The sequence below is a fragment of the Protopterus annectens genome, chromosome 17.part0, assembly GCF_019279795.1.
Source record: "Protopterus annectens isolate FY-2018-M chromosome 17.part0, PAN1.0, whole genome shotgun sequence".
Taxonomy (NCBI): domain Eukaryota; kingdom Metazoa; phylum Chordata; order Ceratodontiformes; family Protopteridae; genus Protopterus; species Protopterus annectens.
In genome coordinates this window covers 85360522-85386459 of record NC_056751.1, presented here as the reverse complement: position 1 = coordinate 85386459, position 25938 = coordinate 85360522, and the positions used below count along the sequence as shown (strand labels likewise).

Here is a 25938-nt window from a genome sequence, read left to right as displayed (position 1 = left end):
ACGGATGAAAATATTTATGAGGTATTTGCTTTCCACAAGTAATGCAATTATTAACTTTTACTGACATCGGTAAGGAGCAAGAAAAAGTTTCCCCAATGGGGTACTTAGCTTTAGTAGAAAACTTCAGTTCTGAAACTCGAAAATGAAAATTTTAGGAGTCTGCTGACCGGCACTTGCGAACTACTTCTGCTTCGGGCACCGCACGGCAAGAAAGACTGATGTAATGGCATCGGCTGCATGTTTAATACCCCTGACGACCTGACGTCATGGAAGAATGGACAGCAACTGACGTAGGACCCATGACTTTGTTAATCAGGCCGACTGAGGGCTACCTGCAAGAAGATAACCTAAATGTAATGACTGCAACAGTGAAACACCAAGAACATCGGTTGTTCCAGTACTGAAGCAAGCATCATCTGGAGGGGCCACCATCTATACACCATAGAAGTTGCTAGTTCCCTCACCAGTATCCCAGCAATGACAGAGTTTTTACTAAGGGAACTAACCCTGTTCCTGATGACTGACATGAGCACCAGCATCCCTGCGGGGTATCACATGAGCACCAGCATCCCTGCGGGGTATCACATAGCACCAGCATCACTGTGGGGTATGCAACATCTTCTCCCTTTGCTTATGCATGATCCACTCTACAAGTTACAAGGTCTACCATCACTGGCTTTGGACTGTCAAGCTCACATACTCAGTGCTGGCTATTTCAGTGCCAAGACTTGCAGGATGGTTATTAGCTGCTTGGAACTGCCACTTCTGCCCCAAGGATGGATGAACCAGTGCAGGCTCCTCACTTCCATCATTTCCCATGCATTTCTTCCACTGTCTCACCCACTATTAAACTTGGGTCATCCGGTTCACAGGCAGAGCTTTGTCTCTCTGTGCCAAAACAGCTGGGCTCAGCCTTTCAGGTTTATATGAAGTTATACCAAATTCATTGCTTGGTAGCATTTCTCTTCGTATACATTTGGTAAATATGTCCAGTTGCAAATAAAAGTTTGAGGCCAAAGTTATAGGGTTCTGCAAGTGTTGCCTCATTCCCTGTTGTCAGTTTCCAGTTTGTCCTTTACCATATGTCTTAACAGAATTTGGTTTGCTTACTTATGGAAAGAAGAAATGTGCTGAACACAGTTGCTTTTGCATTGTCAAAATGGAAAACGACTCTCATAATACTTCCATTATGACTGAATAGCTTTATATGCAAAGAATAAGGTTGAAGAAATTTGTAGATTTTTATTTTTCAAGATAAAAGAGTTTTTCATATGGAGTCCAAGAAAATCCTTTTCAGTGCTACTGAACTTTTAAAGTGGTGAAGAATTACTTTGTACAGTTTGTAAAATTCTTCACAATATTTAAATTCACTTAATATGTATATTTATCAGATACAAATATATAGTCTATTACGCTTGTTATTTATCAGATACAAAACTATGACTTAATGCAATCCTTATACCAAAGACTTCTCTTGGCTTGTTTAGATTGCCGAAATCAATTCTATTTGGTCACAACCTCCAGCACACAACCACACAAACTGCAGCCCTTGTTATAAGTGACAAAGTATATACATGTGTAAACTGTATATTCTTTCATGCATGTAGTTATACTAGCAGTGTGCAAACTAGCCTATTCTCATGTCACCCACCTTGCTTCTCCCAATTTAATGAGAACATCAGTGAACTCCAGTAAGAAGGATTCCAGCCAAATTACTGCAGACCTAGTGCCATTCACAGTGTCACAGTATGCCAAGCCTCTCCTTCTGATCAGATTCGCTAGTGGAAACGAACACGGCCAAAAGTCAGGGGCCTAAAATTACTCTTCTGTAGAGTCCATCCTGAAGCAGGACCTCTACAGATCTCCGTCGCTTATGTAGCGCTCAAAGCAAAGTGCAAGAAAGCTTGCATGCGTCGTACAAGACAGCAACTTATCAGCAAAAAACTAAACACCTATCATCACATGGATGGTGCAGTGGTATTGCAGTAGTATTGTTGCCTCACAGCAAGAGGTTCTCCAGTCGATTCTCGGCTGGAGTGCCCTCTGTGCAGAGTCTGCATGTCCTCCCTGCATTCGTGTGTGTTTCCTCCAGGTGCACCGGTTTCCTCCCATGTTACAAAGACATGCATCTGGAGCATTTCTCCCTGGGCCTCCGCTGAAAACTGGCTTAGTTCTAAGTCGGACTTTCCCAGTTAACAAATGTTAAATAAATCGCATCAGTGTAAGTTGAGCATTTTTAATTTTGATGACAGGATTGCATCTATTTGATCTCCACTTCTACCCACAGAAACTTATGGGCAACTACCCTAGTCAATGACAGGGGCTGTTCATCCTGAACTTTACACTATCCCCTATTATGTTGAGTTCTTAGCTGTGATCTCAGGCATGTACTCCATGACTTGCAGGTTTAATCCATGTCCCTCTAGACTCTTTCAAGCCATGCTGATATGCTAGGACCAATGATTTATTTGACTGCAGTATCCTTGATGAAGAGTGTTCCACCACGCCAAGTGCCTTAAAAGAAGCTCATTTCCCAGTTCTTAAGAAAGCTTCCATAATATAGGGATACTGTCCATCTAATCTCCAACTTTCCTTTCCTAGGTAAAGCTACTGAGAAAGTTGTCTATGCACATCTTCAGTTTATCTTACAATTAATTACTGTGTTCATGGGACCCTATGAAACTGCATTCTTCTCAGGCCACAGGACACGATTGTTCTTATTTGGGTAGCTAATGACAGGCCTGCTAGCCAGAAAACTGCTTCTATTCTGTCACGGTTCTGTTCAATCTCTCAGCAGCATTTGGTGCTAGACCACAGCATCTTGATCAAGCAGATTCAGTTTTAATGTGATCTCTTCTATGGTCTTAGACTTGTTGAAAATCTCATCTTACCTGCCAAAGTTAGAGTGACTTTGGGGATAAATACTTTGCTCCATTCCCTCTGTATTGTGGACTACCACTGGGGTTGAGCTTAAGCCCCTGACGTTTGACACTGCATCTGCTCCCACTAGAAAATTAAAATGACATGGGATAGCACACCATGACATAGCAGGTATTCCCTTGTTGATGATTAGGAAGTCATTTATCAATGGCTTTTCTTTAACTGGCTAAAGCTGAATATATCCAAAACTGAGGCCACAACAGTTTATTTTACATTTGTTGACTGGGATAGTCCGACTGGATGCATGTCCATTTTCAGCAGAGGCCCGGGAAGAAGAGCTCTAAACATACAGACAAAAACATACATTCATACTACGGTTTTACAAAGTAATACAGGAGAAAAGCTCCAATTGTGCAGATAAAAACATACATACCAAGCAACACATAAATAACAAGCAGATACTACAAAAGTAAGGTGCTTCCCTCAAGAATTTTAACAGTAAGTAGTAGAATATAAAAATAATAAATAGGCGGATTACAGCAACACTATTACAAAGAAATGTACAGAACAAGATTGCCATTGCAAGCATTTGTGAGCAAGAAGCTAGTACATTGCTGTTGAGTTAGGGTGTTGTTATGGGGATTAATTGGGGTTGGTACATGGGCAGTTCATTTAACTTTGAGAGATTGGCTGGCCACACCATTTCCTTTGGGTGTTTTCTACAGCAATAATAAACCTGAATCTGACAACAAGGTGTGTGACCTAGGTGTGATCCTAGATAATTGAAGGACCAGATGTCAACTGTTGCTAAATCTTCATGTTTTCATCTCCAGAATCAAGCAAATGTTTCTTTAAGCTGACCTTTCAGCAGCTGTCCATGCAACAGTCTCTTCTCACCTTTATTACTGTAATACTCTTTCCTAGGACATCCCAGTACAGAGTAGGACTGTAGCTGATGCAAAACTTTGTTGCCTAGCTACTTACTGGTACACCACAATACCATGACAGTATACCTGTTCTGCTTTGACTTCTGGTCCATTTACATATTCATAATCTCGGTGTTAGGTATCCCTTACCTGGTGGAGCTCATTACTGCACCCCCTGGAATTTGTGTTCCATCTTCAGAGAGACTGCTAGTGGTTGCACAGGTGTTGCTGGATACATCTAGGATTTTGCTCTTTTGCTTACCAGGCTGCACATTAATGGAACTTAATCCGCATTGGCTGTGGGAGTGTTCTTTACTGGCACACTTCTGCACATCACTCAAATTCAAGATGGCATTCAATGAGAGTGGGGGTGACTAAATTTAGGACTTTAATATCGGGGTTTCAACACATTTTTATTTTGACTTTTACTCTGTTTTATTTGCTTGGCAAAAGCAGTGTTTGCACCATTTTGTGTCTATCACTTATCAGTGATATCTTAAAGGAAGTTGACGAATTCTTTAAAAGCAGCACAGGTTGCCTGGGGATGACAGTCTTGTTACTTGTTTCACTACACAGGAACACAAACTTCAATAATTGGGTTTCTAAGCAAAAGAAATTTAATTCCAAAGCTAGTTATAAACTTTGGTGATAAGAAACCATACAAGACTAAATGGAGATGCCACAGGGAGGACGAAGGAGGAATATTATTTATTAATTGATATTCGTTAACTAGGTAGGTGGACTGGTTCTTAAAACACTTTTCATCCCCAACACAGACCCCAAAGGGACAGAGAAGTACAATACATAAATTTGTTGAACAAGACATAACATGACAGTAAATTACAGTCATACATTTATAACACAGCACTGTTGCAAACATTAGCTAAAGATACATTAAATGAACCATGTTTACACAAACTGAAAAAAATTTACATTCAACAAAGTGAATTTGCACACACGTAAGCTCAAACAATAGTAATGCAAAATTATAAAATCTAGTGTAAAACAGCAGCACTGAACAGCAAATGGCACGATGGGAAGCCGAGCTTGAAGTGTGTATCCAAGACATACTGGGTTTATCCTTCCACTATAAAAGGAACCTCTACAGCCACATGTGAAACTGTACACATGCAAGAACAAAGACTATGCTGAAACAGCATATACATCCGTTACTTAAATGTGAAGGGACATGAAGGCTAAGGGTACAAGTAAATAAGTTAAAAAACAAATTTGGAGAGAAAAGTGAAAATAAGGAGAGGATCTGGACAGGTTGTGTTATCAGCTGCAAATATAATGGATGGTGATGGAGAATGCAAGAAGCAGCTGAAGGGAAACAGACTTGCAGAAATCCTAAATCTGGAGGACAGTCGTGCCCTGGAATATACTAAAAGTAGGTGGTGAACAGCAGAACAGTGACGTGCCTGAATGCCTGGGGCAGAACAACTGTATTCTGACAATGGAAGCGGGCATACTTCTGATTTTAGGCTTTCTGTACAAAACAAATGGATATCTTAAAATGTGCATTTTTTTCACCGTCTTTCTCTTTCCCTTTCTTTTATTCTTTGTTGATGTGATATTCCTTCCACTGGAGAATCTGCACCATTGAATTCTTCCTCAGGTGAAGCAAATTCTAAAGGAGATGTAATCTGAATGAAAACATGCTAAGGACTCCCCTCATCAGATGAAGACTCATCCTCTGAAAACTCCTGTTCTCTAACTCTTCTAACAGCAGAACTAAAGGAGGGAGCAGAAACAGCAGAAGGAGGCTTAAGAGCCATTAAAGCCTTAATCAATCCCTGTGAAAACGTATCCCAATCTGACTGAGGCGATTTATGGGTCGGAAGATGTTTTTTTTATTTTTTTTTAGCACGACCTCTGCCTTATAGCAAGTTGAAGGGCCAGGTAAAGGCCTGTCTTCAACGACCGACAATGGGACTTCTTCCATAACAAGAGTCTGAGGTACATCTTTGAACTCTTCTGACATTACAAGCCATGCTTCCCCTTGACCATCTGATAAAGACATCTGCACTGCCTCTGAGGATGTGCCTAGGTCAGATTCTTTAACAGCCTCCCATGTGGTACCCGCAAAAAAAAGCAAGATCCAACCTCCCAACATACCGCTGGGTCTTCACTAACCTCAAGAGATATGTTGAAGGAAAGAGGTGCAGCAGAGGAGAAAGCAGGCCTAGGCTTACTGACCTTCCTCTTCAAAGTTATCTTAACTGAAAAACCCACAGAACTCTCCATAATATCCTTAACTAGTCTTTTCACACGTTGATTCTCTAAAGACTCAAACCAGAAAGACTGCTTGTAAAGTCTTTGCGATACAGGCCTTACAAACAGCAAAGGAGTGTCGGTCATGATTTCAGCCTAGAGAAAAAAGAAAAAGATTGTGACTGTCCTCATGTGGAATTTGCCTTCCACACCTTTACTTGCCCTTAATGGATGACATGAACTAAACAAAAACGGCAGCAGCAAAAATGTAAACCACAATGGGACACTTATCTGAAATCTGGAAGCAGCAAACAGAAGCAGGCAGCAGACTGATGTACAAATCAAGAATTCTGAATGGCAGCAGAGAAGTTCTGAGGATTGTACATGTGGACGTCTTTTTATGGCTGACGTTTGACGAGCCATATGTGCGACGTCTCATGTACTTGCAGTAGCTAAAAGCTGTTGTATGCTGGTCAGACATTGTGTCGCTTGCGGCGGAGGATCTCCCACATGTCAGTACTGCAACACTAGAAATAAAGGATATCAATCAAACAGATATTTCTTAAAATATACATTTTTTTCCACTTTCAATGCCTTTCCATTTCTTTATTTCTTAATGTGATATGCCAAGCCTTATTCTAAAGGGGTGTCACTAACAAATCTTTTTTTATTTCCCTCTATTCATTTGATAATTTAGTTCTAGCACTGCTACAGTGATGAGAGATGAAGTACTCATTATTTTGACCATCTTTGTTTTGCTGTTTTATTCAGTATTTCACTCATCATTGGCTATCATATTCTACTTTCACAGCCTTGTCTCATGTTTCCTCTCTAACTCTACATTTCCTTTTGCTCTACTCTGCATCTCTTACCTCTGTTTAACTCCAGTCCTACCCTTTCTGCCTTGCTTTCCTTTCCCATTACAAACACGTCGACCCTCTAAAATTCGCTCCCTATTTCCCCTGCTGTACTTTCATTCTTTTTCACTATATTTTACTGTTTATTCTGATCAGCTTAACTCTACTTTAAACTGCTGTGCATATTTAGCTGTGTATGTCCTTCCTATGCTACAACAATGTAATAGATACCTCTGCCCGCTTTTTTGTATGATTATTATATATTATTTCTATGTGTATTGCAGCTTTTTTCCCAATGCCGGTACTATAAATGGGTTATGTCCAGCTGGAATGTCCCAGTAACCACAACAAAGTAACCAAATAAAGACAATGAGGATTTACACAGACGCACACACAGACACATCTCAGAGGGGAAAGAGTCATCTAGAGAAAGGGGAACACATAACTATATTTGGTCATTTTGTATTTTATACAGGCCTCTAACTAAATTATTTTATCTTCAACTCCACACAGGCTACTTTTCAAAATTTTTTTTCTTACACAAACAAGTTAACTAGTCCTTCCATCTGACTAATTGAGAGACTATTAAAATAACTGTCAGTCCTACAAATACTGTTATGTTCTGAACTTAAAAAAAAACATTAAATCCCAAAATAAACACAGCAAAACACTTAGTCAATGTACATTAGAGACAGCACAAAAGTAGGCCTCATGCATTATAATACCCCAGGCCGTATCTGCACCATTTTGTGTGTAAACAGTCTCAAAAATATTCTTCAATAAATTTAAGTTCATACACAAAGCTATTCAAGTATTAAACAATTCTGAAATTTAAAATAGAGCAAAGCTGAAAATAAAATAAACTGTATAGAAAATATCATAAATGAGTTAGTATTTTGCAGTCCTTACCTATTCTTCCAAGTCCGATGATTCCTACAGTGCTTTGTGATAACTGATAACCACACATCCAGAGTGGTTTCCAGGAGCTCCAACCACCACTGTGGAAGATAAAAGGGGCTTAATTCATAAATGTCTGAAAATGTAGTTAAAAATAGTCACAGCTACTGCTCTTATGGACTACACCTACAAGAACATACAGCAATAGAAATAAAGGTACTGTAAAACAGAGTAATATTATTGTGTAAATCACTCACTGCTATCAGAGTTAATGAACTTGGACTGTGGAGGAAACCAGGTGAAAGGGAAATGTATGATCCCAAAGAAGACCTACTACAATAGCATTATATTACAAAAAGTGAAAGTACTGACAAACTACTGTCTGAAAAAAAAACTCAAGCAAGAACTTAAAGCCTCTTAGCAGCACTCAGTATTACCACCTTAGAAACACATTTTTTCAGGCCTATAGTGTCTTTTTGATTCTGCTACTAGTTTGCCTCAGTAAGTCTGTTTACACACACACACACACACACACACACACACACACACACACACACACACACACACACACACACACGCACGTTTCAAAATGTTGAAGGTTCACTTGTGCAAGCAATTAAACTTGAGATTTTTGCGCTCTCTCTCTCTTGAGAAATGTACCATATAAAAGGCACAGTTGCAAGCGGTTCAGTGAAAAATAAAGTCTGAAACTGAGGGAAGTGAATACGAAGCAGTAAGCTCTCAAACAGTCACTGTTTTAATGCATTTAATAAAACTCTTCACAATTTATTTAAAGGTAGCCATTGTACTTTTTGTCACAGCTAAAAGTTAGAGTTTATTGAAGGAGAGGAATGGAGATAAAAGGACAGACACAATCATGTATATGGCAACACAGGCTTTAACATGTGCTTTAGCATGGGTAACCTAATCTTCGATTAGATTACACCAGTGAGTATAGCTGTCACTTTGGGGCAGTTGTTCCAATCTGGAAGGGGAAATATCATTTGTTGAAGTTAAAGGATTGAGGAATTCTGAAAATTTATTTAGTTTTTTTTTTTTGAGAGTTTTCACTGAAGCAAACAGTTTGGAAAATATGTGGAGATGAGAAGAAACAACTGCTTAAAAGATCAACCCTCCCAAACAGTGTGTGCATGTTGGAAATCCACTTTCAAAAGAATGGCTACTTGTCAATATTATCATGGAATGTAAATGTCCTTAGAGGTATAGACAAAAAGGAAAGAACATTGAATTATATTAAGAAATGTAAATAGTAACGTTGCAGAAAACCACCAAAAAAAACCTTAAACTGTAGAAATCCAAAATGTAGCAAGCTAGCAGAACAGAAGGGGCTCAGTACTCGGGCAGTAAAATTCAAACTTTTAATGTGAGCGCTTTCGTGGAGATCAATGTCCCCACTTCTTCAGACAACTTTTACCACATAACTAGCAAACTTTTTATATGCTTGCCTGTGATTACTTATTATTTAATTACCAATCATTTGCTACTCATAAAAAAATTAAAAGAGCTTTCAATTAAGCTAACCTTCTAAAATTTAACAAAATATGCTTTGCATATATAAACCATCAGGAAAAACATTTATTAACAATCTATCACCAAGTTCATACTTAAAACATTGCATGTATATATCTACTCACTCAAAAATAACACTATATTATCATATTAGGTTTTCATATTTAAATAACCATTCATTGCTAGTTTTTAGTGACTGCTTGCCCATCTTGCTAACATATTCTATGTATTTGCCAATTATCTACATAATGCCCCAAGCTTCAAAATACATTTAATAGATGTAAACTCATTTAGACCTGGGGGGGGGGGGAGTAGGCTGAGGTCCTTATTTGCCAAAAAGTTTCCTGTTGTTCAAGGATAAGTTGCCATGGCCCTCCTCTTGGATCTAATGCAATTTGTTGCAAGACAGAGAAAGTGAATTTATGCTCAGGGTGAGCCATAACATGTTATGCACTCACCATAACATTCCATCTGAGTAGGTAACTTCATTTGTCAGCAACCTGTGGGTATCGGATCCGATCCGGACTGGCAGCTTTCCAAGCTAGTGATCTGAGCTCCAAGCTCCTCCCCCTTACCCATAATACCCTGCTACCTCCCTCCAGTCCTCAGATAGAGTTTGCCCAAATAGTAGACAACAGCAAGACAAACAAAAAACCTGAACATCCTAACCTGATACATACCAAGGGTGAATCATTCAATCATTTAGGTAACGAACTCCAGGTTAGGGGGAAGGAGGGGGGGGTCAGTTGCTGACAAATGAAGTTACCAACTCAGATGGAACGTTATGGTGAGTACATAAATTCTTTATCTGAAGTAGTTAACTTCATTTGATCAGCAACCTGTGGGACATAGTCCCCAGCTACCAAGAAATTGGGAGGCCCTCAAGGAAGAATATTCCGGAGCACTGCAGAGCCAAAGGCTGCCCTCCCTCTGGATATCAGATCTAATTTCTAATGGGAAATAAAGGTATGAGATGAAGCCCAAGTAGCCGCAGAATAAATGTCATCCAAGGGAACCCCTGACCAAAAGGCAGCAGAGGTAGCCATAGAACGGGTAGAATGAGCACGAACCCCCACGGGCTCAGGCCGACCAGAAATTTTGTACGTGAGCAAATTGCAGTGAGATATCCACCTAGCTAGAATCACCTTCATTACTGGCTTACCCAAGGATGGCTTAGCAAAGGAAACAAAGAGCTGCTCTGACTTGCAAGAGGCAGCTGTTCTGTGCAAATAAAAGCGCAATTGTCTATGCACATCTAATGAATGTAGTCTGTACTCCCCTTTGTTCTGGTAGTTAGGGAAGAAAACAGGCAGATTAATGGATTGGTTGATGTTGGCCTCGGAGGCCACTTTAGGTAAAAAGGAAGGATTAGTCCTGAGGGATACTCTGTTCTTATGGAAGACAAGATACGGAGGTTTGGTACAAAGGGCCTGAAGCTCCGATACCCTTCTAGCTGAGGTAATAGCAATCAAGACAGTTTTCCAAGACAAAAACTTTAAGTCAACCGAAGCTGCAGGCTCAAAGGGGGGCCAGTTAAGAGTCTGGAGGACTAAGGTTAGGTCCCACGGAGGAACCACATTCTTGACAGGAGGTCTTAAAAGAAAGGTGCCCTTCAAGAAGGTCTTACAGATCTTAGAGGAAGCTAAGGGACCAAGATTGTCGCCGATGTGGAAGTGGGAAATGGCTACCATTTGAACCTTCACAGTTGAAGAACTGGCCCCTTGATGAAAAATGTGAGAAAAGAATTCAAGTACTGCTGGAATGGGAGCCGAAAAGGGGGTCCAAATTCCAATGCCCGGCCTAGATAGAAAAACGTTTCCATTTACTGTTGTAGACTTTCCTGGTAGAAGGCTTATGTGCCGTCACCAGGATGGATTTAACTGTGGACGAGATACCAGGAGTCCTAGCCACTAACGGAACTGAATCAGCCAAGCCGAAAGCTTGAGGTCGTCCAGATTCGGAGTTTTCAATCCCGAAGGATGAGAAATCAGATCCGGAATGGGATCTAAGATCCAAGGAGGAGCTATGAGAGGAGACCGCAGGTACGGGAACCAGGTTTGACGAGACCAGAATGGGGCTGAGGATAACCTTGCTCCCCAACCAACGAGCTTTCTGCAAGAATTTTGTCATTAAGGGGAGAGGAGGATAAGCATAAAGAAGACCGGGTGACCAAGCATGAACTAGAGCATCTCTGGGACTCTTCCCCGGTGGGGGAATTAGAGCAAAAAACTCACTGCACTTTGCGTTCGAAGGCGATGCAAACAGATCGCAGCAAGGCTGACCCCATCTGAGGAAGATCTGTTTAGCTACTAATGGGTTTAGAGACCACTCGTAAGGTGAGAGGATAGTTAGACTCAGCTTGTCCGCTAAAATGTTGGACCGACCCGGAATGTGCGTCGCTAGTAGAAAATGGTTGGTGGATATCGCCCACTCCCAAACTCTCATGGCCTCTCGGCAAACAGGGTAAGACCTGGTCCCCCCGTTTGTTGATGTACCAGACCACCGACATGTTATCTGTCTGAATTGCAATAGTCCCTAGAGGAAGAAGGGCATGGAGAGCTTGCAACGCTAGAAGCACTGCCCTCATCTCCAGAACATTGATATGCAGAACGGTCTCTGTTGGGAGTCCACGTGCCTTGGACGGTTCTGCCCATGCAATGCCCCCCCACCCTAGGCGAGAAGCGTCCGTGGTCACCGTGGCTTGGGGTAGAGGCATCAAAACCGGGCCGCCCTTCCCAAAGCTTTCGAGAATGGAGCCACCAAAGCAGCGATTCCCTGCAAACCCTGCTGAGGGGAATCGGGAAGTCCAACGGATGTCGAAGGATGGACCACTGGACCTGCAAGGTCCAATGAAGAACCCTCATGTTCAAGTGGGCTAGGGGTGAAAGGGTGATAGCTGCCGCCATAGATTCTAGAGCCCTCAGGACTAATTCCGCTGGTGGGGCCGAAGACTGTAGAAGTGCTAAGAAGTGGAGAGTTAGGTTGCGGAGTCTGTCCGACGTCAAGAAGGCCTTGGACTGAAGCGTGTCTATTTTGGCCCCTATGAAGCCCAGACCTGAACAGGGTGAAGGGACAATTTTTTGTAATTTATGGTGATCCCCAATTGGTGGGCCAAAAGCAGGAAACAATCCCTGGCTGAGCATAGTAGATGCCTGGTGGGAGCGGCGAGGAGCCAGTCGTCCAGGTAAGGAAAGACCTGTATTCCCTGAAGCCTCAGGTGGGCCGCTACAACCGCCATGACCTTGGTGAACACCCTGGGGGCTGTGGTGAGGCCAAAAGGGAGGACCCTGAACTGATAATGATTGGTCCCCAACCGAAAGCGGAGAAACCTCCTGGATCGTCTGTCCATTAAAATGTGGTAGTACGCATCCTTGAGGTCTATGGAGCACATCCAGTCGTTCTCCTGCAGAAGGGGGAGAATGGATTGAAGAGTGACCATCCGGAATTTCTCCTTGGCAATGAACAGGTTCAATGTGGACAGGTCGAGAATTGGCCTTAAGTCCTCCGTCTTTTTTGGCACCAAAAAGAACCTGGAGTAATTGCCCGATCCGGACTAGTCTGGGGGGACGTGCTAGATGGCTCTTTTTCTTAGCAGCTCTTTTATCTCTAATGCCGCCTCCTCCTTCTGACTGAGTGGGACATTGGGGAGGCGCCCCAACTGAGGGGGAGAATTTACAAAGGGAATAGAATAACCTCTGGATATTATTCGGAGCACCCAGCGATCTGTCGTGATGGACCCCCAATGTGCTAGGTGTTCTGAGAAACGCCACCAGACTGCCTCCAGAGAGGAGCAGTCGGGCAAACCCCTCAGGATTGTTGCACGGGTCGGTCGGAAAAGGGTTCCCTCGACCCAAAATTCTTCGGCGCCCCTCTGCCTCTGGGTCGGCATCCGCCTTGTCCTCCCCTGCCTCTGAAGGACGAAGGGTCCGGAACGAATTGGGATTGTTGAGATTTCCGAAACCACATCTTCGTTTGTCCTCTCTGGTTCCTGGAAAAGGACCTTTGAGGAGCCGAGAAGCGGATTCAGATGGCAGACGTCTTCCAGTCTTTCTCGCTCTGGAGTAGCGTATCACGGATGGTCTTGCCAAACAGTGTAGAACTGTCAAAGGGAGCGTTCGTGAAGGATGCCTTGAAGGGTTCCGCAAAGTCGCAAAGATGGAGCCAGGCGTGACACCATAAGGCGATGCCTGCTTCGCTGGCTCTAGCCGCCCCCTCCATGGCATGGGAGAGATGCCGCATAGATGAGTTGGATATCGATTTTAGAGTGGCCATTCGTGCCGAGAAGGTTAGTTTGTCCTCGGCCAACATGGACTCCGGGTGTGACCCAGCGTACTCTTTTACTAGATCCCACTGGAGCCTAATCACGTGTGCCAAGTAGTTCAATGCCCTTACGGAGAAGGTATCTGAAGCAAACATCTGCTTTCCAATGCGGTCCATCGTCCGAGACTCCTTGTCGGGAGGATGGACCAAGGAACTATCTTGTGCCAGTTTCTTCTTGGTGGCAGCCGCTACCAACATGGTATCCACTGGGGAACCTTTACTCCACGCTATCTTGTCTGTTGGGGGACTAAGGATCTTGTCTGGTCTCCTGGGAATCGACTCTACAGTGTCTGGCTTCTTCCACGCCCTGGTAGTAATTAAATCTACCAGGGGGTCGGCCGGAGGGGACATCCAAGAGGTAGACGGGCCTGCGTCAAACGCCTCCAGAAACACAGACTCATCTGAGGAAAGTTTTTGGGCTGACCACCCCCGTCTAATGCATAACATCTCCATAATGTCTCCAAAGGAGACATCCTCAGGGGGGGGGGTGACCTGGGGGAACCTTCCCCTTCCTCCAAGTCAGTGTCTTCCGTGAGGGACTCGGGGGGGAGTCCAAGTGCCTCCTTTTACACTTTCGTTTGTGAGGAACCTCCTTAGGGGGGGCTGTTCGAGGAGGGCTCACCAACCGGGTCTTGTTCCTCTACAGGAACCATCTGGGACGTAAACGCAGGCTGTCCCTGGGGCCAGATGACGGAAGACAGGCCCATCTGCGAGGGAATGGCGGGTGGATCCATAGCACGAGCCTGGGGCCTCGAATCCCTTGAGAGGACCCTCTCCACGTCGAAGGTGAACCGCTCTCCCTGGGATCCAAGAGTAGCCCCCTCGGATCAGACGCGTGGATCGGCGCCAAAGCGATCAGACCCGAAAGAGAAGTGTGCTCCGAACGCCTCAGAGCCGAAGACACACTCACCCCTCCGGATCCGAGGCTCTGCTCATGGCCCAGAGAGCTCTAATCTGAAAAAGGACCCGATAAACTCGAGGGTAAGGCCGGCGAAGAAGCGATTACTATCGGCGCCGACTCCCTGGCTCGAAGCTACCTGGATCCAATGGCTCCGAAACCCTATAGCGGATCGGAGTAGGAGCAATGGGGGCAAAGAAAGGGGCCGAGCTCCCCCCCCCCCGGAGAGGGGAGGCAAGAGCACTCCCATCTGCATCTGGGCCTGAAGGAAGCGACACATCATCCGGTCCATGTCCGCTTCAGAAAGGCTTCTTGTTGATCTAGAAGCCACCGAGGCTGGCCGGGAAGGCCACCTCGACGACCTCAAAGGTGGCCGGGGCTCCTCATCCAGCTGCGGAGAAAAACGTGAGGAATGGAGCTGAGAGGGGGATGACCCACAGACCTTCAAGGGAGAACAGAGCAGCTTAGCCAGCGGGGCCGAAGGGGACAGAATTGGCCTGCCGCTTATGGCTTCTATGCCTCTCCCTGTCCCTCTCTCTCTCTCTCTCTTTCTTTTTAGGGTCCCTCTCTCCCTGGGACACGGTGGGAGTTTGAGTCCTAGCCAGGGGAGTAGGAAGCGTTGGCTGAACAGCCGCAGCTGGAGCCACTGAGGAAGAGGAGGAAGAATTTGCGGGCAAAAGGCCTGCTAAGATTAACTTGGTCCTCCTGTCCCTCAAAGGCTGGGGGTTAAAGGCGGCACAAATCTGGCAGCCTGATGATAGATGCTCAACCCCCAGGCAAAGAACGCACTGAGTGTGGCCATCGGCTGGGGACAGCTTATGGCCACACTCAAAGCATTTGAAAAAAATGGCCTTAGGGCCTTCGGCCATGACTAAACTCAAAAACACACACCCTCACACACAGATAAGGGGAAGGGAAAATGCTAAGTCTAACAAACTACTTAAACCCAATTAAACTAATTTAACTAAAGGGTCGACTAACATACACGCACACAATTTAGCCTGAAAATACGGAGAAAAATCCACCTCAAAAACTCACAAAAATCGCCAGGAGCTAGTCACACGTGCTTCTAGAAGCCGCGGCAAACGAGATCTGAAGACTGGAGCTCGGATTTCTAGCTTGAAAAGCTGCCGGCTCGGATTCGAATCGGATCCGATACCCACAGGTTGCTGATCAAATGAAGTTAACTACTTCAGATGACATGTTTTGATAAAAATAAGCACATGGATTTGTTAAAGAAAGGATTTCAGTATGGATATTCAACAGAATATCAGGGACAAAGAAAAAGAGGAGTAACAGCCTGCTTGTTACAGGGGCTCTAGTAGTGACAGAAGTAAAAAGACAATCAACAGGTAAGTCTCCAAGAAATGGCTGTGGGAGTTATAAGGGAGAAAGTGATAAAAGATCTAGAAGTTTTTTAATAACAGTATTTAAAAAGTAGGGGGGCACCAGCATCTTGGAAAAAAAGCTGTAATGGCCGTATGACCTGAAGAGTGTAATGACCCTTCAGATCCAGACTCATTTTGACCCATTTCATTTTTAAACAGTGTTACATCTGTCTGTACTAAGAGTATGTTAAAGGTTTTGCCAACATTGATAGATACAGATCAATGTAATTTTGTGCAAAGGAGACAAATGTCTAACATTAACAGAATTATGATCCACAAAGAAACAGAATATCAGAAAACATAGCTATTGCTGGTGGGTCTTGATGCAGAGAAAGCATTCAATACAGTCAGATGGGATTTTAGGAGTAGGGCAACATAAGCATTCACACTCCTGGATAGAATAATAGAGTTAATTAGGAGAATTTATGAAGGGTTGTAAGGTAGCAATTAATGTGGACAGGTTCCTCTCCAGCAAGCTGTGTTTCTACAGAGAAACCAAGTAGTGGTGCCCTCTTTCCCACTTTTATTTGCTTTACATTTACAGGCAGTGGCAAAGAAAATAAGGGACACACAAATTTATAAATTTAAGGATATAACTGGTATAGTAATCAAGAAAAGCTGGCTTTATTTCTAGATGGTGGACACTTCTATGTTGTGGAATATTTTGAGACAGTTTCAAGTCTTTTCAGGATATAAAAATGAATGAAGATAAAACAATGCCTATAACACATGACTTGGTTTAACAATATCCATATGTATAAGAACATGACAAGAAGTATTTGGGTATGCGGATTCAAAGGATTCATTTATGGCAGCTATGGCTATGTGGGGACAGACTTAACAAAATGCAATACAAAACTGTGAAACTGGAAGCTTTTGTTTATGGATATAGGTAGTAAGATACAAGCAATGCAAATGCTTTTAGCTCCTTTAGTTTTACATCCAGGTCAGACATATTTTTATTAACCAGAGGAGAAGTTGGATAATAAAGAGTTGAAGGAATTCATCTGAGAGGGGAGGTCAAGTGATAAGTTGGCCAAGTTGATCTTCTCCAAAGAACACTGTGGTTTAGGATTACCTGATTTGAACTGATACTTCAGAGCTGCAGTTAATGCTCATAAACATAACCCAAACAGAAAGTTATAAATCAAAGTGGAAAGAGATGATGATGATGATGATGATGATGAAGAAACAGAAAAGATGGGAGTTTAAGAGATAATGAGACAGTAGGATTTTGGATGAAGCTCCCCAAGGAAAATAGCACTAGAGAATATTATATTCATAAATTTATAGAAAGCGTTCTAAGAACTAGGTCAATGTAGAAATGCAGAAAGATTTTGCCACTAGGGATGACTACAAGTAGGGATATAGGCAACAGGCAATTGGGAGCTGGAGCTGGAATTTACTTCACAAAATTGGCAAAAGAGCCAAGGCTGGTAGCAAATAACTAGAAAGGCAAAAGTAACACAGTGGTATAAGGCAAAGCAGATGTTTGGATTCCAGATTAGAGACTGCCTTCCCATAAGAGACTTCCCATAAGAGACTGATGACCAGCTCTGGTAGAATTTTAGCTGAGTCCAGAGCATAAGCTGCTGTTAAAAAGGGCAATTAGTAGGGCATATAAAATACTGCATAATTATAAGAATCAGTCTGAGGAGGTTAGAAAAGACTGGGAAGGCAATTTAAAAGTAACAATGGCAGGACAATTGTAAGGCTCCTAAAAAAATAAAGGCCAGAGGGTTTCGAATTTTTGCTTGGAAGTGGTTGCATAGGTATTTCGATACCCCAAGCAGACCTCAAAGAATTTTTCCACAGGTAGATAGCAAATGCTTGGAGGTGTGGTTAAAACAGAAGAGCAAATTGGGAACATGTTTTTGGTAGTGCAACAAGTTGGCAGATTATAAAAATTCCCTTCAGAGTAATCTATCAAATGTTGGGGGAGAAAATTACTGTAACTAAGGAAATTATTCTTTTGAATGGGGACACAGATCAAAGCTGCCTATACACAGTAAAGCCCTGTTAAATTTAATGCTACTGTCTGCCAAAAAAGCAATTACTAGAAAAGTGGGAATAAAAAACTAAACCAGCTGTAACTGAAGTACTGAAAATTTTAAGAGAGATAAGTGAACACGAGATGAGGTCATTAGAAAAGAAGAATCGAATTACATAGAAATAAATGGAATTTGTAGGAATACATGCAGAATAATGTTCAAGACTAGTAGTAAAGTTTACTTAAGGGAAGGCAGGAACTGAGCAGTTTATGTAATGTTGGAATGGCTAGGTAATGGCATAATGGTTAAGGTACTTACCTCACAGACATCTGCAGGGTTTGATTCTTACCTTTGGCTGTTTTCTAATTTATTAAGGGAAGGGTTTGGCATAATGGTTAAGGTCTTTACCAAACAGATACTAGATACAGAGTTTGACACTAACAAGATTAACCAATAATCGGATGCAACAGTCTGCACATGGATAATCTAGTATTTACCTATGAATAATTGTTAAAAAGACAAAAATAGGGATAATGTACGAATATGGTATGTTAATAGGATTTGTACTATCTTCTATTAATGTGTATGTATTATTTATGTCTTAAGTGATAATGTAGTAAAGGTGTTACAAAAAAAAACTATTTCAGTACTACCAGAAATTATTATATGAGATGAACAGTTAACTACAATTAAAAAGTCCAAATTAAAATACTTAATATTAATGATAAAATGTCAATAAAACAAAATTTAACAATGTCACTATTAATAAATCAATAAAGAAAGAAAGTCTTGGTGGTTCTTATGGGTTAAACATGTGCCACTGGTGTCCTCCACTGCGGTCCTGTTTCAGCAAATAACATACCCTTACAAAAGGAAATTGTCCAAAATGAATGCATATGATGTGAGGTATAAATAGAAAACGTTGCTAGTATACTTTGTAAAACTGAGCAACCATTTAAAATTTTTCAGTCCAGATTCATGGGGGTACTAGTATATAAAGAATTTATATCAACTGCAACAAAAACAATCTGCATCAAACTCAATACCTTATTGAATGAAAATGTTTTATATCCTACAGATAGTGGCTTTAAAATAGTATCCAAAAATGTCCACTTTAGCTCTGTAATAAATCCCAGCTGCCACTATGGGTATGTGGGGTGGACACTGAAAAAAATGGATTGCTTTTATAAGCCCCATATAAACAAACAATAGAGCAACTGCCAGGCAAACAAGCATAACATTCTTCAAAAGTGTCATTGCTAAGTAATGATTCACTGGGTTGTTCAGCCCTGTAAAGTCTAGGGAATGACCCCCCCCCAAAAAAAGTTGTGGATCCCAAATGCTACCAATGAACATGTGTCAGGGGACTACCATGACTACCCCTCTGGGTGTGGGGCCAGTTGCAAAAGTATATTTTTTTTATAGAAGCAATTTGATGACATCAAATGCTTGCAGCTTAATTTTTTTTTACATGAAGTAAATACAAGTCACTTAGCTGAGGGATGGAAAGCACAGATATTTTAGGATGCATCCTCCAAGGAGAAGGCCAGAGTACAATTCCCACAATTCATCCATTTGCCTCTCAATCTGTCAGCTGAAGTTAGGTTCAAGCTAAACCCCTTATTAACAGAGAAGGAAATGGTGGCACTTCAGTCTTCCTCAAAGAAAGACTTCCAACCAGAGGGTATTATAACAACTATCTTTTATATCCTTCACCTTCTCATTGTGCCCACTTTCAACTTGGAACTTCAACGGGAATCCCCATGACAACCACTACACCATGCACTCTCAATTGCCCCAACTTGTAAGACATTGAGGGGGGCCTTGAGCCCCTCTTCTTTCTGCATTTTCATGTGATCCAATTAAAATTGCTGTACGCACACATCAATACTGGACATTGTGCTGTTCAATCAAAGGAGTACAGATGCTACTTGCATGGGTACTGGATCATATTATGGGAACCATACAAATATTTCTAGATAAAAAAATGGAAACTTTTCCACAATCAGTGTCAATATCATTATTTTAAATGTGTGAGTGGCAAAAAAGAAAATTACTTTTGCACCAGCAAGAGGACCATACAGCCCACAGCAGCAAAAATGGAAGACAAAATACAGTTGACCTAGCAACTGCAAGGGAGGAAATCCTAAAAGCTTAAACTGCAAAAGGCTCCCAATATCAAACCTTGGAATTTCACAGCAGCAAATATGGAAACAATGGCAGCACGCTCCAAACAAATGTTGAAGTATCTCAGAGGAGAAAAGCGAAGAAGAGAAAGAAGTTCTTCTGTGGATTTTACTTATCTAAGGGGGGTTACTTTCAATTCTCTGGTATGAGATTGTGTATATCAAAGCAGCACAAGTGTTCCTATTTATTGTAGTAGCTGCTAGTCTGATGTGCTGTTCCTTACCCCTCTTCTTTTCTTTCAGCTGTTCCTATTAGGGGCTGCCACAGCAGATCATCTGTTTCCATTACTTCCTGTCCTCTGCATCTTGCTCTGTCACACCAACCACCTGCATGTCCCCTCTCACCACATCTATAAACCTCATCTTAGGCCTTCCTCTTTTCCTCTTACCTGGCAGCTTCATCCTTAACATCCTTTTCCCAATATACCCAGCATCCCTCCACAGCCCATGTCCAAACCAATGCAATCTCGCCTCTCTGGCTTTGTCTCCAAACTGTCCAACCTGGGTTGACCCTCTAATATACTTATTCCTAATCCTGTCCATCCTAGTCACACCCAGTGCAAATCTTAACATCTTTAACTCTGCCACATCCAGCTCTGACTCCTGCCTCTTTGTCAATGCCACTGTCTCCAACCCATATAACATAGCTGGTCTCACTACCCTATTGTAGACCTTCCCTTTGACTCTTACTGGTACTAGTCTATCACAAGTCACTCCTGACAGTAGTCTCCACCCACTCCATCCTGCCTGTACTCTCTTCTTCACCTCTCTTCCACACTTGCCATTACTCTGAACTATTGATCCCAAGTATTTAAACTCATCCACCTACACCAACTCTACTCCCTGCATCCTCACCATTCCTCTGTCCTCCCTCTCATTCACACATGCATATTCTTGTCTTAGTCCTGCTGACCTTCATTCCTCTTCTCTCTAGAGCATATCTCCACCTCTCCAGGGTCTCCTCAACCTTTTCCCTACTCTCACTACATATCACAATGTCATCTGCAAACATCATAGTCTAATCTCGGCTGTCAACCTGTCCATCACGACTGCAAATAAGAAAGGGCTCAGAGCTGATTCTTGATGTAATCCCACCTCCACCTTAAATGCATCTGTCATTCCCACTGCAGATCTCACCACTGTCACACTACTCCACTTTGTGCTGTTCCTTACCCCACATGGTAATAATCTGTTGATATTCAAAATCCATTGTACTGGAACCCTCTAAACTCGCAATCTTCTGAAGAAATAAGACTCTCTGTTAGTAAATCACTCATGCTCTGAGGTGTGGCAACCACAGTTAAGAATAATGAGAAAGAATAATAAAGGAGGAGTGTGCAGCCTGGGGTTTGTACCCCTTATATTTTTTTTTGTTGCATAGCTTCCCCTCCCTCCTAACATATTCAAAATATACAACAGATCTCCTTAGCTGGCATTACAATAAAATCCAAGTAAGTTATGCTTGGAAGGGTAAAAATCCTATAAATCGGATACATGTAGCTCAGCAAATTTTTCACAGTATGGGAACCTCATTATTTGCAATCAACCAGTCTTATTTCATCAAACTCATCCTGAATCCACAATCTTCCGTCCATGTTCCAAACAGAAGACCATAAGTATACCAAGTTATTTCAAGTACCTCTAGTAAAACAGCAGAAAATTTAGTTCAAATTCAAAATTGTATTTTTCCCACAGTGGCATCATCACTCTGGGCAACACAGTCTTTACTTTTATTCATTTCACTTACTTTCACCTTTACACATTTAGCACACTAACATAGCGTATTTCTTACCAATAGCTATACTACCCCATTTTCTAAAATACTTGAAATATGTATTCATAAATAATGAATCATCTTTTAACTAAACATAAAAATCTACCACATCAAACCAGGACATAACTCTGAAAGAGCTTTACCCATATACCTGAACACTATTAATCAACTCAAAAATGAACATCTCTTCACAGCTATAATTTTCCTTAACCTAAGATATTTGACAGTCTCTCACATGCTACTGATGCACAGATTGAGAGCAGCACAGATAAAGAAGCTATCTCACACAAAGACAACAATCTGTCACTGGCAACACACTTCTTTGCCTTCCTACCAGGTACAACTGGACTACCCTGGGGCTCTATCCTTGGCCCACTACTATTCAACATGTTTGTAAACAACATACACAAAACAACAGTCAAAACCACTATCGCACAGTATGCCAATGACTTCATCATAATCTGCATTGCAAACACTAAGACCGCAACAACTAACCAAAGAAGTCCTAAACAAATTTGAAACATGGCTAACTGAGTCTCTACTGCTGCTAAATGTAAAAATAAAAAACATCAGCATTTCCATTAGATGCGACTATAACAAGCCACACAAATTAGCATCAACTAACACCCCAACTCAAGTCAGTTATACAGAGTCACAAATTGACCAGATTACTTTTATAAAACACTGACTACGTAACATCCAAAACAAATAAAAACTAGGAATGGGAACTAAGGTTGGGTGGCATGATGCCAGGGTAATCCTATGGGCTAGGCTTGTAAAGGCTCCAGGGCCATTAGCCTAGTGTACACCTATGAACCTATGTTCTACACATCTAGACCTTCCTTCCAAACAAAACACGAGACATCACACATTACTTGTCCAAAACCTGCTATATATATTTTCATTTCTCAAAACTATACAAACTTCAGCAAATCTAGCAGCTTTATTGAAACTTGTTACAAATGTAACAAAAATCACTGTATAACACTTTAAAATATATAAATAAATAAAATTCACCACACTAATACTAAGTTAAAGACAGTAAACAACATAGTTAAACCATACAGGTGTCTTGCCATATATCAACTCAAATTGATAATCCATCCCAATCAGCTAACGCTACCCCCCCCCCCCCTATTTAACTGGAGAAAAACCTTAAGAAATTTTCAAAACAGCTGACTGAATGTGAAAGTACTGTATGCACATACTTCTCTCCAAGCTTCCTTCTATTTAGCACAACTAACATCTACAGGCATACTGCCCATATGCAGTTTAATTAAACAGAGTACAAAGTCACCTTTGGGACACACCTTTCCTGACATATTAAGCAAGTGGAAAGGCCCTGGAGGTTCTTAAAGGAGATCACTGGTCTCAAGTCCTTGAAGTACCATGAAAGGCTTGACCTACTATCTCTTTTCCTCAGTTTCTTATAATCTTGTCAGGGTGATCTACGACTCATTTCATGCCATTACAGACACCATCCTCCTTGATCTCCATCTTCTGAGTCAAATACCACTATTGTTAGAACTAGGGACAATCTCCACCAGCACATAAAACATTTTGGAGAGAGAAAAAGCATTACCGAACACATACTCTAACTTGCAGGAAATGTCTGTTCCAGCATTAAAGTCACACCCTAGCATCCTTCAAATTGAACATGGACGATTACTCAAAATTTACTCCAGGACTGACCTGCTCTGTCCTCCTTGAGAAGAGGGAGAACAGCAAGGGTGTGGGTAATACCATGGTGCAAACTGTCCTGTGACTCAATTGCCTAGTATTTCTAAATGATTCTGTGATGAGCTTTGCCTCCCTGCGTACTACGACTTTGTACTGTATTACACTGAATACCCTACTAGCTACTGTCAGCTTCACTTACCTAACCTCTACAATATTCCATCCTCACGCGTTTGTACTTTCTACCACTTTTATACTTTCCACTCACATCAACTACCATGTATATGTCAGCTGAATGTAATTGCCTTCAACATCTCCTCCTTGGAAAGTGAAAATACTTTGGTTTTTTGATGTGCATCATCTATACACGTATTATAACTGCAAATGACGATGACTACTACATGTTTCTGATTTGTAACTTACTCCCCAGGTCTCAGATGAAAGTGAGTGTTGGATCAGCTGCACTACTCCAGTCAGCAAATGAAAATAAATAAATGAAACATTTTGATTTACAACACTCACTCTAAAAATCAAGCCAACTTTTATTCTTCAAAACTTGGAAACCTCAGTTCAGTGCCATTTTTATATAATCAAAGAAATAAAACTTTATACATTTCAATATGTTTGGCACTCAGTTCAGAGAAAACCCTGCAGTTCAGAGAAAACCCTGCATTATGTTTTGTACTTCTCTTTTATACTTGGCAGTACACAAACACCTTCTTTACAAAAAAATGAATACCTTCACTTTATGTCAAGTTATTGGCCTTTACTTCTAGCGTAATGCAAACATTAGTACCTTCCTCTTCATAAGTTTTTAATTCTAGACCAGGGTCTACCAATGTCCCACGTTCTACAGGTGTATATCTTTGTTTTAGCCACAAAGCTTTTTGATGCTGAATTTTAACAACAGGCTCAGCAACTAGTACTTTTCAGGTCCAATTCAACTTATCTACTTCTTGGTAAAACTTGAGGTTGGAGAATCATTCTCTACAAATCTCTCTCTCTCTCTCTGCATCTGCTCTGCCCAGCATCTCACACAGTGCAGATAACCTTTCCCACTTTAGCTATATACTTTAACTATACCTTTCTTCCCAGACTGCACTCAGTTTCCAACTTCACAGTGGGACCCTTCCCTCAAACTATACTTTACTAACTTGTTTGGCTAACTGTATTTTAACTGCTGTATTTGTGGATGTGCCACTTCTTCACAGGCTCTGTACTAGATACCCAAATACAGCCACAAGGCTAACCCATTCATAGACATAGCCAAATTCAGTCACATTATGTTGTCCTTCTGCCAGTTAAGACATAGGCTATAGCACACCTCTGTAAAGATTTTACATGGAATTATGGATTGTGGGGTTAGTTATTTCAATCTACAGCATTAATAACAGAAAGTTTCATACTCGCTGCTGCACAACAGAAGACTGGAAAGCCATTCAACATTGCAAAAATGGGTATCCCTTATCTCTCCAGCATTGTTCCACTAGGAATGTTCTTTGATGTGTATTGGGACCCGATCATCTTCCCCAGACTAACAGAAATGAGGAATTTCCCCATCATGGTTAGCTACTTTCACCCTAGCAAATAATTATGCTAGCTTCAGGCTACTACTAAAAATGGGCTACAGAGGCCTAGTTAGGCTGTGAAGAAAAAAGGGACCACTTCTACATGGCACCAGAAACAGACAAACTTTGTACGCATTCTAAACATCAGCACAAGGCATTACATCTCTCTGCTTCTCTACAGTCACTAAACACGGCATAGTGCTCTACTTACTTTTTAACTTCTGCAGCTGCTTCTATCAGTCTACGAGACGTGGCCAAGAGCAAGGAAACGGTAAGTTCAGCTGTGGCATCTGTCAGTACATCTGGTGTATATCCTACTCTTATTCCACTGCAAGAAAAAAAAAATTAAAAGCACATAGAAATCGATTCATACTGGTCACAAATTAATGGAAAACAGCAGCACTACCGCAAATATTTTTAAAACACAAGCTGGAATCCTGTCTGAAAACTACAGCACTTTGTTCATGTTCAAAAGAAAGTTACATACAGCTGAATGAAAAGGGAAAAAAGCTTTTAGTAGTTTTCCAGAGTTTGGCTTCCTTGGAACAGAGATCTGAAGTTAATCTGAATGAAATCCCAGTGCATCCTGTGATTTCTACTGAAAAATAACTATTTTTACAACCTTCCTTGCACTTAAACTGTTTGCAACTGTTTTTAATGCCTACTTTAAACTGTTTTATTGTTTGTGCCTGTTTTCTGCACTGCCCATTTACAGTACTTGAACAATTTATAGCATAGGCTGAATCAGACTTGCTGAATTTAGACTGTTTGGCATTTTCTGAGCACTAAAGCCAGCCATCTTACATAAAGAGGGCCCTCCTGCACCCTTGTG

General features: G+C 41.6%; 1 protein-coding gene across 1 annotated transcript in view; it reads right to left on the bottom strand.

Moving 5' to 3' along the window:
* Positions 1-25938, bottom strand: part of LOC122791689 (glyoxylate reductase/hydroxypyruvate reductase-like) — a 348466-nt gene that overhangs the window by 197018 nt on the left and 125510 nt on the right. Inside the window, exons 4-5 of the mRNA XM_044059582.1 lie at positions 25318-25434; positions 7787-7875 (exon numbers count right to left, since the gene is read on the bottom strand). Of these exons, the coding sequence (XP_043915517.1) occupies positions 7787-7875; positions 25318-25434 (206 nt within the window). The remainder of the gene's footprint in view (positions 1-7786; positions 7876-25317; positions 25435-25938) is intronic.